This window comes from Choloepus didactylus, chromosome 5 (genome assembly GCF_015220235.1).
Source record: "Choloepus didactylus isolate mChoDid1 chromosome 5, mChoDid1.pri, whole genome shotgun sequence".
Lineage (NCBI taxonomy): Eukaryota > Metazoa > Chordata > Mammalia > Pilosa > Megalonychidae > Choloepus > Choloepus didactylus.
This window is the reverse complement of record NC_051311.1, coordinates 64,919,091-64,936,146: the sequence shown is the minus strand read 5'-3', so window position 1 is coordinate 64,936,146 and position 17,056 is coordinate 64,919,091. Positions and strand designations below refer to the sequence as shown.

General features: G+C 33.7%; 1 protein-coding gene across 4 annotated transcripts in view; it reads right to left on the bottom strand.

The window, feature by feature from the left end:
• ZNF800 (zinc finger protein 800) overlaps positions 1-17,056 on the bottom strand; it is a 47,481-nt gene that overhangs the window by 18,426 nt on the left and 11,999 nt on the right. For 3 of the 4 annotated variants that reach the window (XM_037836245.1, XM_037836243.1, XM_037836246.1), the window contains 2 exons: positions 15,040-15,183; positions 11,485-13,177 (listed from right to left, as the gene is read on the bottom strand). In XM_037836245.1, coding sequence (XP_037692173.1) covers positions 11,485-13,177; positions 15,040-15,183 — 1,837 coding nt within the window. Of the gene's footprint in view, positions 1-8,774; positions 10,287-11,484; positions 13,178-15,039; positions 15,184-17,056 lie in introns of those variants that run through there. The other variant, XM_037836247.1, reaches the window with a different exon arrangement.

Sequence of the window (17,056 nt, the reverse complement as noted above, 5' to 3'; positions counted from 1 at the left end):
AAGGCCACAGAGACAAAAAAAAAAAAAAAAAAGCCATGGGTAGAAGCAGGAAGTCAGCAGAACCCAGAGGAGAAGGGAGGCACTGTCACCATTTGCAGCCACCCCAGAATGTCATGGGCTCTGAGAAGAAAGCACTGCCTTGCTGATGCCTCAATTTTGGACTTCAAGCCACAAAACTGTGAATCAATTAAATTCCTGCTAAGCCAACCCATTGTATGGTATTTGTTTTAGCAGCTGGGAAACTAAGGAAATAGAAATGACAGACTAAGAGAATGATTCAGTGTGCTGTGTTGAGGTTAGAAATGAAAAGTGAAGAGTCAAGAATGACTCTTGTATAGATTTGAGTAATCAAATAACTGATTGCACACCTTTGTGAGAAAGGGAATATAAGAGGAAGTACAGGTTTGAAGGAAGATAAATCCAGTTTTTGACACAAGTGACTGAGAAACATTCACTTGAAAATATCCAGTGGACGGTTGAATATACAAATCAGGTGAAAGGCATGAAAAAAGTCTAGAATACATACTTCTTGAGAATGACTAAGTCTTATTTTTCTTCAAATCCTAAGTGCCTGGTATAGTCCCTGGCATACAGTAACTGTTCAAGTGCAGTGGATGAATAAATAGGTAGATAGATGGAAAAAGAAATGTGAAGGCCAAACAAGTTAGCTCCCTCTCCACAGCTCCTCACCCTCAGCCTCAAATTCCTTTTAGCCAAAAAATAAACTTCCCCTCCGTACTACTTCAGTTTAGTTACTGACATTGATTCCTTCTTCCTTTAATGTCAAATTGCCATAGGCTCTCCTAGTAGTGTGTGTTAGCTCTGATCCCAGTGCATTGTAATTTTCTGTTTACTTATCTGTCTGCTCCATTAGACCATAAGCACAAACGGAGTTGGAAGCTTGAGTGTAGCGTAAAAGGTATGAAACAGGCAACATGGAAAGGGATAAATTAAGTGATAACTAATCAATTCCAATTATTAATATTACACTAATGACACAGGAGGCAACTAACAATGCATTGTTTGGATCTGGGAATGGAATATTAAATAGAATGTAAGCTGCATTTTACAGAATTTGATAGGCATAAATTAAACAAAGGTAAACCTTAAAAAGAATCATCCAAAAACCATTAAATGCATATCTACACAGTGTGTAACTGATTATGGACTGCTTTTCAGGGTATATAGTCAATACAGCACTCCCATGAGTTTGAACTTGTCACCATTAGTTAGTAGCAATGGCAGAAGCCAGGAGGCTCACACAAAAAAGGCAGTCAATGGAAGCCATGAGTAAACAGAAGCCAAAAGGAACTCATAAGCAGAGAAGCTACACAGATTAGAAAATAAGATGATAGGAAAAGAAGTAAAAGCAAAGACAGACTGTGGACTAATGATAAACCTGAAAATAACATATAATGTTCCTGCCTTCTTCCTTTCTTTCGTTCAAAGAAGGTGCCAGATATTCTGCAAGGCGTTGGTGACACAAAGAATACATAAGTCTTGCTCATAAGGAGCTCAGAATGTGTTCATGTATCCACAGCCTAATGTTTACAATGAAAAAATAAAACTGAAAGCTGCCCTGAGATTTACTATTCAAAACTATACTGTTCAGTAAGACATTAATCACAAAGAAGCAAAAATTACATCAAAAAAGTCAACCAATTCTTGAACAATTAGCAAAAGGCATCGCCAAAAATGGCAACAAACTCCAGTAGAGATTAAAGGCCCATAAAATAAAGATACACTCTAATTTAATAAACGGCTGCATATCCTTGGCTTTATCAAAGATGTTACATCTGACTTTTCATTAAACGGTTGGATTAATGTCAAAAAGGCAACGAACATCAAAAGGCAAAGCAAGATAACCAAATACTAAGTGTTTGCTACAAAATAAGTACTTCAGTAGCAAACTGATACCAATTTTAGGGATCACTACTACGGTAATAACATACTTACTGAGCCAGGCATTGTGCTAAGTATATTATATAAAATATATCATTAAATTTTTATAAACCTCACAACAAACCTACTTCTAAGGTAGTTTCTAATATTATTATTTTACAGACAAGAAAATTAAAGCTTGGAAAGATTAAGTAATTTGCCCAAACTACACAGCTAATAAGTAAAGAAGCCAGGATTGGAACTCAGTTCTACATGACTTAAAAATCCATGCTTTAACCACTTTGTAATTCTGTTTCCCCAAAAGAAGAGAATTTTGCCAGGCACATGATAGATAATCAACAGTGTTTGTCATTGAAGGAATGAATGACAAGATACAAAGCAACTAGTGCAGGGTAAGTCCAAATGTGGAAAACAAGTAGAAAAGCAGGAACAGTACTTTAGGGGATTCACTAAATTACCATTTCAAACTCTGAAGCATAATTGTGAGTATCTGGAAAATAACAGCAACTGACAGAATGGCCTAATAAGGCTACTACAGGAAAAGCAATGGCTTTTTCTGAGTGAACACTTCAGGCAGTCCAGAAAAGGAACTGATAAGCGGATGCTGATCAAAAAGATGTATTTCCCACATTTTCTCAGTATGGAAAGGTTTGTTGGTGCTGCATCAACATTAAGCCAAGCCCACAGGTTGCTTTCAATTCTATCATCTTTAAAAATGGAGAACGTGTGTACTGGAAAAAATTATTACATTCTAGGACTACCAAGATCCTCTTTTAAAAGTTTCCCATCAGAAGATTCCTTCTATCAGGTCCCAGGTCATTTTTATGCCACTTGGCTCTGCCACCATGATCACTAGTGACTGAACCAGTGGAGAGCACCTGGCCCAAAATCAGCCAATCTATAGACAAGCCATAAAACTATGAAGAGGCCTGGTATGAGAGATTTGCCCAACAGGGAATGTACCTAACCAAACCAATCAGACTTTCTCTTACAGGAATTTGAACTCAAGCTATATAGAGAGGGAGAGGGCAAGCAGCAGAAGCAATGAAGCAGTTGCAACCATATTGGGAAGATACAGAGTGAGGTAATTGGTTAAAAAAGAAACAAAGGTAAAAACAGTGTCTGAAAGGGCCAACAGCAGAGAATAATACTTCTGCTGTTGAAGACAGTAACACTCAGTCATGAGAATTGCAATGATTTTTCTTCCAGTTTCCATGATACCTAGTTGAAATCTGTATAGTAAAGCCAGGTTGTACAATTACTCCCGGATTCCCATAAGGCCTTGCTACTTCCATCTCCCTCATTTTCCCCACATAAAGCCATGTAATACTCCCCCTCACTAGTTACAAACTAAGTTAAACTTTGTGCTTGCAATAAAAAAAAAAAAACACCCTATAACAATATTTATACATGTGGGTGTGTATGTACTCACACACCTGCAATAAATGACATGGCAAGGTAGGTGATGGCTGGCAATCAAAGCATCATAGGTCTTACTTTCACCTTGTAGCATACATAGTTCGAGGACACTGTTACTTAGCCCTCCTTAACCATTCTAGAGAGGATTTTCAAAGAAGTACCTAAACCTTAAAAATCAACAATTCGTATCATTACAATCACGCACTTGGAGATTAAAAACAGATCCAGGAAACAAAATCATCCCCTTTAAAAGTTTCTTCCCCTTGTGTGTGTATCAATCTATCTATATGCAAATTTCATGAAGAATAAGTGATTTCATTCTCTTAGAATCACAAGAAACAACACTGATTAGTAAAGACGGCCAGGCAAAGAAGAGACAACTATGTTGAGGGAAGTATAACCTGAGGATCTAAATCTGGGAAATTACTAGTAATTGTGTTTTTGTCTATCTTAATGACAGCTCCATTTCTTCTCCTCAAAGCCTGCCCATGCAAAGGAAAGAATAAAGATCAGAAATTCTTAAACATCTACAAATGCCCAGTGTGTTGCATTCCAAGAATAAATATTTGATGAGCAAAGGGCATGAAAAATAACATGCTCACTCCCATAGAAGTCATTAAAAACTACCTAGTATCTTCCTCCCTAATAATTTAACATGGCAAAAATTGAAGAAAACCACATAAAAATCCCTTCCCTGAAGGCAAATTTTCTTTCACATATTTCAACCTCTTGTGCACTGTGTTCCTAGTGCTTCACTATATTTTTTCTTAGAAGTATTCCTTGCTTTTGTTTTCATCCAAAATAAAATCACAACCAGAAGGCACTTTGGGGTTCAAATCAACCGAAGCTCCTGTCTACTCAAGAAGAATCTCAGCTTTTTTTAAAAAACACTCTCACACAGTTGAGAAATAAAGCCTGACTAGAGGCCACAGTACCATTTCTCAGAGCTAATTTATTATCAGGATAATCCCACAGATAGAGGGGTTAAAAAATCAATATTCAAAACCTAACTTGTAAGGAAAGATCTATGCATTATGGTGTAATTTCTCATGTGAACATAACATTATATGCTTTGAATTGAAAGTCTTACCAGATTATATAAAGCAGGGCATCCAGAAAGGTACAAGTTATTATTGCTCAAGCATCCAAAGTGGGCTTTTTTATTTATTTTCGTTTCATTACTTTTTCAAACAAGTCATTCTTTTGCTTAAACACTACCACGTTTGTGTGCCAGAAACGTACTCCAGCCACCTGACACAAGCATTTGAGTATCAGAATTACTACAAAACCACACAATCCAGGTGTAGGGATGCTAGTACTACCTCCGAAGTTCGGGATGTAAAGGTTCATCCAAACCTTGAGGCAAAGGTTCTGTGATGATGCGGATTATTCCAGTTCCTACACACTAGAATTTATAAAAACATCATCTTATTGTTAAAAAAGCAAGATCAAGAACAGCCAGGTGTTTAGTAAACTTTCTCAGCAGATAATTTAACAGTAATTGGGCCTTAGTTGAAATCTGGAGTACTGCCACTAATGAATACTACTGGCAAGGCTTTTGATGAGTGCCGTTTCTTATCTCTTCATGACACATTCACCAAAGAAATTCCTGACTCAGCCCAAACTGTACTCTACTGAAGAATCCATTCTTTCAATAATTGAATGCTTTTCTTTTTCAAATAGTTCTACATATCTACAAGTTTTGTTTTATAAAAATACTTCAGCACCAGCACTCAATTAACATTTGCTCTGTGTAACTATTTTGCATTTGACCAAAAATAACAAAATACTTGTTACAGGACAGATATTAATGAGAATTTTGAGACAGATGGGTTGTTCTGAGGAGTAATCATAAAAACAAAGCCTAACTTACAATGAATGTGTTTAAAATGATTTAATGTATTTTTCAAGACAAATGAAAAATTTGAGTTAAAATTGATACACTAGTAATATCTGATTAGAAGAGAACTGGTAGCAAAAAATACAGTTGGTCATCTTCATCGTCCCAACTAAACACAAAAGCAGCAGTTATAATCTGATGTGTAATGAAGTTTCTCTTGTACACAAATTTCTATCTAAACTGAACTTTAATAGGTAATAAAAATGTTTCATATTTGAATATGAGACGTACAATCACTTTTAGTGGTATCTAACATTTTTTGTTAACAGGCCAGGCACTGTTCTAAGTGCTTTACATGTATTTTTCATTTTATCCTCAAAATAACCAATGAGGTAAGAAATATTGCCATTTTATAGATGAGGTATCTAAGGCACAGAATGTTTAGTTAACTTGTCCAAAGTCACACAGGAAATAATTGGTGATCTACCTTATCAACAAATCTAGCTCCAAATCATTATACTAAGCTGCCAATAAAGTAATGTGAATATGCTTTGCAAAGGGTAAAACGTGCAAATACAAGACTGCACTTTTTAAAGGCACAGGCTTTGTAATCAGCTCTAGAGCCATAGTTGTAACTTACTAAGTAGGTTGAACTTGGGTAAATCACTGAAATTTTCCAAGCTTCAACTTTCTGTCCTATAAAATGGGATAATGAAATAATAGTTCTTATTCCATATGGTTGTTGGTAGGATTAGGGGAATAATGCATGTAAAGGGTTAGCACAGCACGTGGCATACAGTAAAACCTAAATGTTCATTATTATTAGCTATTACTAAGAATTATCCTTGTTTTCATAAACTCTAATCTTTCTAAAATAAGTAAAATCCATCAATATTGAGATAATAAAAACTTATGAAATTAAGACCCAAAGTCTCAAGGAATATGAGAGCACAATTTTGAGATGGAAAAGTCCACTACTCACTTTAATATCATTATCAAACATTTATTTAAAGTGCCTGGGTATACATGAAAGCGTGCTAGGCACTACACAAAATTATCAAGACATGGTCCCTGACCTAAAAAAAATACAATCAAGCAAATTAATTCTGCACAAACAGCAAAACCTTCAACTATGGTCATTTTCCCCACCAGATCCACCTATTAAGATTCCCTCTACTTGTCATGTCATGTGGTAGTGGTGAAAATATGTAGGGGGAAGAAGCTTGAAAGCTACAAACCTTCCAAATCCAGTGTGGAGCAATAAAGATTCAGGAGGAAATGAGCTACCTGTCACCCTCTAATCCTCCCAAAAAATACTGTTATCTATCTGGGAAACAATCATCCCTGTTAATTAACCAGAAGAGAAAAAAGATAAGAGAGAACTGGAAGCTCAGAACAGATGTCAGAAAAAAAAGGGTATGGGAACAAATTATAAAAGAGAGGAGGAATGGATTTGAAAAATTAGAAAAGACAAAATAATTGTAGGTATGTTTAAGGGAAACATGTTTTATTCTATATTCTACCATGTGCCTAATACCTTAGATCCTTACTTCTTTTCAGTAGCCAAGTTTCCTTTAGTTCTTAAAGTCAGAGAGAGGGGGAAGAACTAACAGAATACAGAAAGATTCTGTCTAGCAGTAGAGCCAACACCAAGCTGCATGTATCTTAAAGCTAGGCTTCAGACTGACCAAGAGCATTATAGCTAAATCATAATCCTGGTAGTCTATGGATTCCATTCAAGAAGCAACTTCTACAACCCCAAACTAAGGATCTAGAATACTTCCACAAACCGTGCACTGCAGGAAATCTGGAAGACTAATTTTTATAATTTTAGAAGCATTTCTGTATTATTTTCAGTGGTAATCTCTCTGAAGAGATCTTTTGCAACTTCACATCAGGGTCTGGTATTCACTGTGTCCCTATATCTCCATATCTACTTGCTGTAACACCAAGAGGGAAATTCTTTTCTATACCCACACCTCATGCCATATAGTAAAACCACAAAACTCCCTGCTACTGCATCCATAGGCTAATTAAAGCAAATCGAGTAGAACAGCCTATTGACCATAAAGCCAAACAACAAATATATTTTCCTTTAAAAATGTGAAGGTAATTTTCAACAATAAAAGCAAACTGTGTCAACCAAAAAATTAGCTCATATATACAAAGCTAGGCTAAAAATTAAAGATGGGTAATGTGTACATTCTTCAAAAGTTTTCTTCTTAAAGTCAGCAGTAGACATAAAAAGAGAGACATGAACCAAAAAAAAAAAAAAAAAAAAAAGGATGTTTTGTGTTTTGTATTCAAGGTATATGTACATGTTCTAATGAACACCTACCCAATGTTAAACCATACCTTGTATTCAGCTCTCACTTGCACAATTCAAACTTATGAAGATGAAGTGTATGCTATACCTGCTATATAGTCTCTCCTCTTTTACTACCACTTGAGAGGAAAGGATATTAGATAAGTTGAATTCCATAAAGAAACTCTTAATTGATCAAATAGGAGCAAAAGTGGGAATAATTTGTAGCCAGAGATAAGTCTTAACATGAACAGTTTCTGATGGCTCTTTATCTGATTAACTACTCCTCCCTGAAACAACAACAAAAAGGCATATATTTGTCTACATATGCTGCATGCAGAAAAACTTCTGGCACAAACTTCTTAGGCCTCTTCTCATGAAACTCAAACCTAAACCTGAGCCTCTGAGATGACAGTGCTCAAGAGTGAAAATAAAATGAAGTAAAAATGAAGCCAAGAAAGAAATAAGAATAAATACTTTCTAATCACTTCTTGATTCTTCTACCTTTCTAAACTGGTCCCAGTATAATGCCACTACCTCTAACTCCTATGTCTGCCATGATCTGTTAATTTGCCTATTATGATAAAATACTCCTAATCTCTTGTCCCTTCTAATTTAGGCAAATCCTGACACAGAGCTATTTTTTTTCTATATGACCCAGATGAAATTTTTTGACATTCCCTAGAGCCCTCATTTCCCCCTAAATTCCTGCTCTATGGCTCTACAGTTATTACAGAGGTGAAGGGTTTTGTGGAAAAAGGTGAGTGGAGGAAGGGAATTCCTGTAACTGGACTCTCCCTCCTCTAATATCAGGCTATTTTTCTTTCTTCCTTACAATATTTAACAAGTAAAGTTGAGAGGAAGAGGCTGACATACAGATGAGAGTATGCAGCAAAGAGCTCCCCAAAACTTCTAAGGAATCCTCATATCTATTCACTGGTTATATGTTCTCAAGTCTGGAAAATTTCTTTGAAATATGTCTTGTGTGTAGGAATGCATAAAAGATAACACTTTGTAAAAGTCAAACATACAGCTTTAATAATGTGCAACTAACGAAGATGGTTTATAAATGAAATACCACCTACACATTGAGTTCCCTAAACATATTATACTATTAAGTCTTAAAGTTATACCTATAAGTACAAGTTTTCCATACATGGAAAAGTAAATCTTTTAAATAAAAGAGAAATTATTACTCTAATTCTTAAAAATAAAACTATTGGGATATAATTCAAGTGTAGCTGCTCATAGTCACTGAATAAATTTGATTTAAAAAAAAAAAAACATTTAAGTTTCAACCAATGCACCTTTGTTGAAGCACATTTAGCTGAAATAACTTTGAGTCTGGTTTATTTCCATCACATATAGTACATTTTTTCCAACAAGAGCATGTACATTCAATATAGAACATTTCCAGCAACAGTTACAGTCTTTCTAATTTCCTTTCACAGTATATTTTAGTGCAAAGCACTAGGAAGGGTAAATGTTTTCTTGCTATAGAAGCATTTTATTATGACCTTGTGGATCTTCAACATTTTAAAATTTTATACAAAAAGTATATAGTTGGACAGGGATTCTCCTAAGCACAGGTATGAACCTATAAAAACATGGTATATTTTCTGCTGTACCTTTTAAAATTGTAATTTGACACAAATCACTAAAAAATAAAATATTACCTAAAAGTACAAAATATTGATACACAAAACCTGCTCCAAATGTAAGGATAGATGTACTTCTGGTTTTTCCTAAAATCTTGATTACAAAAATGGACAAGAATTCATTATTTTCCAAGTTTTAAAGTAGGAATCAAATAGTATATAAAGTAGTCATTTAAGATTTTCCTTGGGAGGAAAAAAAAAAACAGGATTTACACCCCATCTTCATTTTTTTTCCTTTTAGCAATACTTAAAGAAATAAACTAGCATCATAAGGAGTGGTTGTACATGGATTGTCTGAAACTAAAAAATATCAGTATGCTGTTTACTACCTTCATATTAACATTAGTAAATGTGCGGTCTTAAAAAAAAAAAAAAGAAACTGAAAAATTTAGTTGCATCTATCATTAAAGTGCTTGTATATAAAATTTAAAGAATAATTGGGGAATGTTTAATTTTCATAAAACTGTTAGATGTTTACAAATGAAAAATGCAATGGTCCATGCATGAAAATGAATTGGAACTCTCCTGTAGTTTATTTTTTAGAATGAAACTTTCTAACCCTTAAGTGCTAGAGAACAAGTTAGAAGTAAATGTGTACGAATATCATGACAAATATTTAGTTAGCTGAGTATTTACATGTTGGACTAATTTACCTTTTGTTCTTAACATGCACTCACTAGAAAATCATAGATCTGTATAATCTAGATGAAAATTTTGCCAAATAAAGTGGAACAGAGCTAAAATCACTATGATAAGGTTTTTGTCAATTAAAATTATCACCAGTGGTGACATTTTCTTCAGGTTGTTGATTGCTTTAAATAGCAAATTGTTTGGAAAACAAAATTTGAAATATTTTTGTTTATAAACTGCATACCAAATGCACAAGGTCAGGGGGTAGTTAGCTAATGGATGGTGATGATGACATGTAATGATGACATGTAATGTCACAGCTACTTGAAAGTGCTGGAAGAGGCAGTGCCTTAGAAATAAGTGGTCAGATAGTTATTAATTTAGTCAGAAAACAGCAGTTACAGTTGAATATTTATGAAAATGTGTTTTTTCCTCATAGTACCATTTGAAGACGTTTAGTGGTTCTAACACCAATTTAAAGTCTTTCCACAAAAATGAACTCCAAACCTTTTCGTACATCACTTGAAGTTATCTGAGGAGAAATGGGAATAAATGAACACTTTTGAGTTTACCAATAAAATCTTTTTTAAAATTATACAATAGTAAATGACTTCTAAAGGATGGTTTCATCTCAAGTTTTCCACACAAAAAGGTTTGTGATTATCAAACCACATTTAACCTACTCAGCACTCAAACTAAGTATTCTGCTTTAGAACCTGAATCCAAAACTAATACTTATTAAATACATTAAATGCCTTAGTACAATGGACATAGGTACTAAAGGTAAACTTTAAAAATATATAGATACTTGCAAAAACAAGTACAGGGCATCTACTCCTTATTTCATATTGCATTTTAAAAATCTACATTTGTTCCAAAACATTCTTTAGAAAGTATTTTTTTTCCTATCTTCCCAACAGGGATTTGACTTTCCTTGTAACACACAACCACAAAAACATCCCTACTTCACAATATTAACTATGTTGAAATGATCACCAAAAGTTTATTTAAACAAAAAGGGAAAAATAAAGAGGATTTGGGACCTAATCATTTTTTCCATAATCAAAACTAAAAAATAGTCACTAACACACACTCCCAAGGAGAAGGGAAAAAAATCCAAACTTTTGTTTGCCAAGTTTCCCTCTTTGCCTGGAAGCACTATGTTAAAAGTAAATAATAAATGCTAATAATTCTAAATCCAATTTGGGTTTTTTTTTTTTTTCTGAGTGCAGCACTTTATTAAGCCATCACAGATTAATTTTTACAATAATTACAGTGCCTCAGAAGATTTTTTCCTATAATTATTGCCTTCACAAATTCATTCTAATATATTTAACTTCCTACAATGAGTTAGTAGACTAAGACGCTGAAAAAAAATTAACCTGTGCAAAGTTAGTTAAACAGAAGACTTCTATTGTAAACAAAGCCAAAATAAATGCATATATTTTACAATATTAAGAGGAAAGCACTGACCCTGTGCCATCTACCTATAACTACATTGCATTGTCCTGTGGAAGGTAAGTTCTGAAGTTAACTTTTGTTCCCAAGCCACTGGAATAAAGGTCACTGAAGAAGTGAATGCAATATGCACATTACTCTTGCAGTTCTCACTGCCATAAAATACATGGAAGCAAATGTGTTAAAATGGAATCAGATATAAATTATGGTCAAATGATTTTTTTTTTTAGTTCGATGGGGGGGAAAAGCAAAACTCTGTAACTGTTCCTCACCAGACAAGAGCCTTAGATCTTGTACTTCGGCCTTTGGTTTTGTTTCCTTCAGGTGAATTGGAAGCATTTGCCTTATGAGTTTTCTTATGATGTTCAAGGTAAGTCTTTTTGGCAAATGCCTTTCCACATTTATTGCATCTGTGAAGAGAAAAGTTTTTTGTGACTTTTACTTCAATACCAACGTCAGCTACTTCATACTTTTTACTAGGAGAGTTAGAAGTGCCATCATGTTTTGAATCACTATGTTTTGCTTCGTCCCTCGAAGGGCCTCTTTTTGCCACTTTATTTAGAACAAAATCAATGGGCTTTTTAATAGCTCTGATCTCTAAACTGGCAGTTATTTTCCCAAGATAGCGGGATGACTTTTTATGAACCACAGTTATATGTCGTATCACATCACGCTTCCGACGAGTTTCGTAAGTGCAAAGAGGACACTTGTAGAATTTAACATAAATGTTATTTCCATCTGTGTGCAACTCAATGTGTTTAGTCAAGTTCTGTTTGGAAGTAAACTGACGTTTACAAAGTTTACAGTAAAGCTGCTTAAAGTCAAAGCCAGCTGAAAGTTTTGGTTTCCTGGTTTTTTGCTGGCCACCTGCAGCAGACAGACTAGTTGATTTAGGGCTTTCAGAGTCTTGTTTAACTTTATTTTTCTGTGCTGCCGGTGTGTTCTTTTTTTCATTTGAATGATTTGTTCCCTTTAATTCATTCTGTGGAGAATGGGTAATGGAAGGGGGTGAAGATTCTACAGAATCTGCTGGTTCAACTTTAACTTTTATTTCCGTACTGTTGGCAGTATTATTAGGGCCTTTCTCTCTTTTAGAGTTTGTTCCAGAAAGAGTTATCTTGTGGACAATTTGCATATGTCTTTTAAGCATTATTTGTGAACTATATTTCCTCTTGCAAAGAAGACATTTGCATGCAGTTAAATTGTATTCAGCCTTTGAAGACGACTTTTGTTTTCGAGTCTTAAAAGATTTTTTAGAAGAAACAGAATCCAGGAACAAAGGTTGCCCAGGCTTTGTTGCTATATCAGGAGTAATTGAATCCCTCCTTAGTCCTCTATGAACTTCATCAAAATGCCTCCTTACATTTGCTTTCGTAGCAAATGATTTACAGCATACTGGACAACTCCTACTTAATGGAACTAGAACGTTCTTACTCCGTCCTTTAGAGGATTGGTTTGGATTCTTTCGTGTTTCAATGTACTTTTTTAGTTCTTCCATCTTTTTCTTGTGTACTTTTCGAATATGACGACGAACACCTCGTCTGGAATTGAATTCTTTTCTACAAAGACAACATATCAACTGGTGACCAAAATCAGAACTGTCAGAAGTTTCCAAGTCAGCCTGTGATTCCTGAGGTGGTTCATCAGATGTAAGTGCAACTTCATCTGCGACAATCTCAACAGGAGGAGGCTCTACAGTTTCCACCTCTGTATCTGGAACTGATACTGTTTTAGACTGTTCAGTGCTAGTTTCCTGTATTTGAACTTCGGTTTGTTCAGGAGTGCTGCTTGACTCTGTGACTTCAGAGGGATTATCAGTCCTTGAAATATATTGAAACACTGCATTCTGATTTGTTTCTATGGGTTCCAGCTTAATAATATATTCTCGCTTGTCTACACTTGGATATATGGCTTCTAGGAGATCATTTATGGCTTGGCTTTGTTTATCATTTATATCAGGAAGGTCTGTTAAGGAAAAAAACAACATTTTAATCTGAAATTTTTAGCCTGCTCTAGCCTGTAATATTTTAAAATATTTCTAAATCTCTACCTTGAAATTTATTATATTTCTGGTCTGCATTTATTCTCCTAAGAGCATTGTACATGTTTCAGTATTTTATTAAAAATAAAAACTAGTGTTAATTAAACTAATATTTGCTTTAATTTAAATTCTCATCATGGTATGCAAATTTTAGGAATAGAGGCAATCTGAAGAGCTACTTCTGTTTCTAAATTCTCTTAATATAAAATACATAAGCACAATGGTGTCCTAAACAATAAAGATAATATTTCATCTTTTTAGTCTAAAAGTTTTAGCCTAACAAAGGCAACTCAGAGTTCTCATAATCCAGGATGGATAAAACATCAAGAATAATGTTACTACATTAATAAAAATGATTAAAAAAAAAAAAAACAGCATTCCTTATAACTTAATCTATAATAAATAATCTAGTCTAATGGTGTGAGGACAAGAATTCTGAACATGCTAATGAAATGAAAAGGTAAAAAAGATGCAAGGGAAGATTGTAGGAGAATATATAAAGATGAATGACATGATATTCAGAGTATTTGCTAAACTCAGTCCTATACATTTCTTCTTAACATGAAACTATTCTATTAAATAAATGATTAAAGTATAACCTAAAAGATAACAAACAATAACTACTAAAAAATAAATTAATTTTCAATTAGCAGTTTAATTAAAAAACTAGATTTGAAACTAATCCTTATACACTTTTAACTGATATGTCAATGATAAAAAGTATAGTACAAATAAACATTAGTAGGAAAAGTTTCCAGACAAACATAAACTTTTTGTTTCACCTATGCTCTATAATAACCTTTAAACCAGCTTAAGGCTAATAATTCAAGCAGTTCTTTTGATATTTGGAGCTTGCATTTCATGCTCATCCCAAAAAGGACAAGTTAAAAAAATGTATAAAACCCACACTGTAACTATGTTATCAAACCAAAAAGTTCATTCTGTATTTTGTAGGTATACAAGGAGTTAAATTCCTGAACAAGAAATAATAAAAGCACCTATTACTTACTAAAATATTTTTAAGATAACTTATATTAATTCTTTAAAGTGAGAAAATAATACTATTCCATAAACTGCTAACTGAGTCATACAGGGATAATATGCTTAACTCAACAAAAGTTTGATTCCATGAACTTTATTAGCCTACTATCTGTCTTCATCACATAAAGCAATTTTGGATCTCAAGGTAGCACGTGATACAATTTAATTTCTGATATAATGACTTTTCTAAATCAATTTCATTGAGAACAAAATTAATTTTCAAATCAAGACCCAGAAAATACTAGGAAAATTAATAAAGATTTTTAATGTTTTCTACCATTAGTAAGAAATCACTCATTTATTTATCCTTTGCTCTAAATTTCCAACCTTCTCACTTTAAGGGGAATCTATGTAAACAACCATATCTGGCAACAAGTTGTTAAAGAAGTAAAGAGGAAAAGTACCAAGAAATTGTCCCTTTCAAGATAACATTAATATTTTTAAGTCACAAATATCCTGAATATACATGGTCTACATAAACGTTCAAAAACAATACCCAATATCTTAATAAAAATAAATATACTCCTAAGTCTAACCTCTTAGAAGGTATCTTTAAGAATATCCAAGTGGAAAGCACTGACGTGAAAGTATCTATAACATTGAGTCAAGTATAATAATTTTATTCTCCATCGTTAAATTAAAGAATCTTTAACTATATATTGATACCATTTAAGTGCAAATGTATAGTTACAATATAAGAACACTAACTGTAAAATGTATATCTGAATATATGAATAAAACTTACTGTCATCCATCTGGAGACTTGGTGGGCAGTAGAATTTTTTATGAGTAATTAAATTTGGTAATCCTCTGAAGAGACTGCGGCATAATTTACATTCAAAAATAGTGTCCACATCTTTTAATAAAATATGCTTAAGTTGTTTAGTTCCTGAGAGAAAACAGAAACGAAAACTTAACACAAAAAGATAACTTTAACATGCACTTTTAAACTGGGCAGACACTGTTAACAATCCAAAAGTGCAGTTAACTCTTTGAAAACAAAATATAGACACTGCCAATTTCTTTCACACTATATTTACAACTAAATGCTAAGCAAAATCCTACTATCAACTGGTTATTACGACAGCTAAAATCTGTGCCCATTTTCTAATTCAGCTGTCAATCAGTTTTTGGGCTATTCAAAGGCAGTAGTTCCAACATCTGGTTGATCGCCCCAGGATGACCTGGGAAAAATGATGTAGGTGACCCCCCCGCCTAGAGATTCTGATTCAAGTGATCTGGAGTAGGGCAGAAAAATTCAATGCTCCCCTGTCACCTCCCCATCACATTTTTTAGCTGACTCTTCCAGCTCTTTTCTGTATTAGGAAGCAAACATGGAGTTTCACAATACATTTTCCCTTGATTCCTTAAAGGACAAAACTGTTTCACAGGTGCCTGTAGCTTTTCTTTTTAAATTCAGCTCAAATCACTTCAGGTTCTGGGCAACATGGGATTATGGTCACTTAGTGTGATAACAGAGAATCCCTGACCATCCTGAGAAGTAATTCTGAATTCTACTTAGATTTCTTGATGCCACTATGCATTTATTCAAAGACTCTCCCTCAAAACACTTACCCCAACCACAAGTTGATATAATTATTAGTCTAATGTCTGTTTTCTGCATAGATTATAAACTCCAAAGCAGCCAAGACCAAACCTGTCTTACGTACAACTACAAAATCTTCAACTATAATTTCTATTTGTTGAAGAAATTAGCTAGATTTGAGAATCACTGATCTAGGGAATCTAAGCATTACAATGGAAAAGCAAAAAGCAGAGACAAAATAAAGGGTTACAAGCATCTCATCTTTAAAATAAAAAACTCCACCAGGAATAAAATACAAATGAAGGCCTTCTATCACTACTTCCTACATCTTTGCCACAGTTAAGTTTACAAAATTGATCTGCAGTGCTTTACTACTTAATGTGTCTTTAGTTTCCTCAAATATAAAAATGACCTAAATTAAAGAGTTAAAAAACAAAGTGCCCTGAAAACTTATTTCAGACTATCTCGGCTCAATGTATTCCATCATTCAACAAACATTTACTGACTAGCTATTAAGCTCTGTGAATACTAAATAAACAATCTTGGTTTTATAAATAATATTTTAAACTTTATAAAAGTTAAATATTTCTCAGTATAATTAATACTGTAAAGTCTATTTAAAAGTTAAATAGTTCTGATTCAATATTTTACAATATGCTTACATTTATTTTTCGAAGCATATTTTATTATCATTTATAAGACAGGCCAGCCCTCAAAATTCTACGGCAAATAGATGATCAGATTATCAGAACTTTACTAAGTCTTTAGAGATTCCAATTCTGATGTTATCTTGCTGTGTGACTTAAGAAGCAATATAATCTTTGCACTTTGTCTTATCCATCTCGTAAACAAAACAAACCAAACCAAACCAGACCTATCTTGGAGAATTTTGGAAGAAAATATGAACCTAAAGCCCAGGAAAATTAAATTATACATCTGAGTTTCTACCATTTCTCAAATCCAAATCTATGTTTACTTCACTAAACCGTATTATCACAAAATCACAAAACATACATTTTTAAATTCAGAGACTAGCTTGAGTGTTATTCTTTATATGAAAGTAAATTCACATAACTCTATTCCATTTCACATTACAAAATATCTTGGCAATAGGCTGGTAATGTATTTAGTTCATAGTTAAAACTGATAGGTGATTGAAACTTATGAGGTAGACTGATCCATAAAAATGTTTTGGATAAACCTGTCTGATTGATCT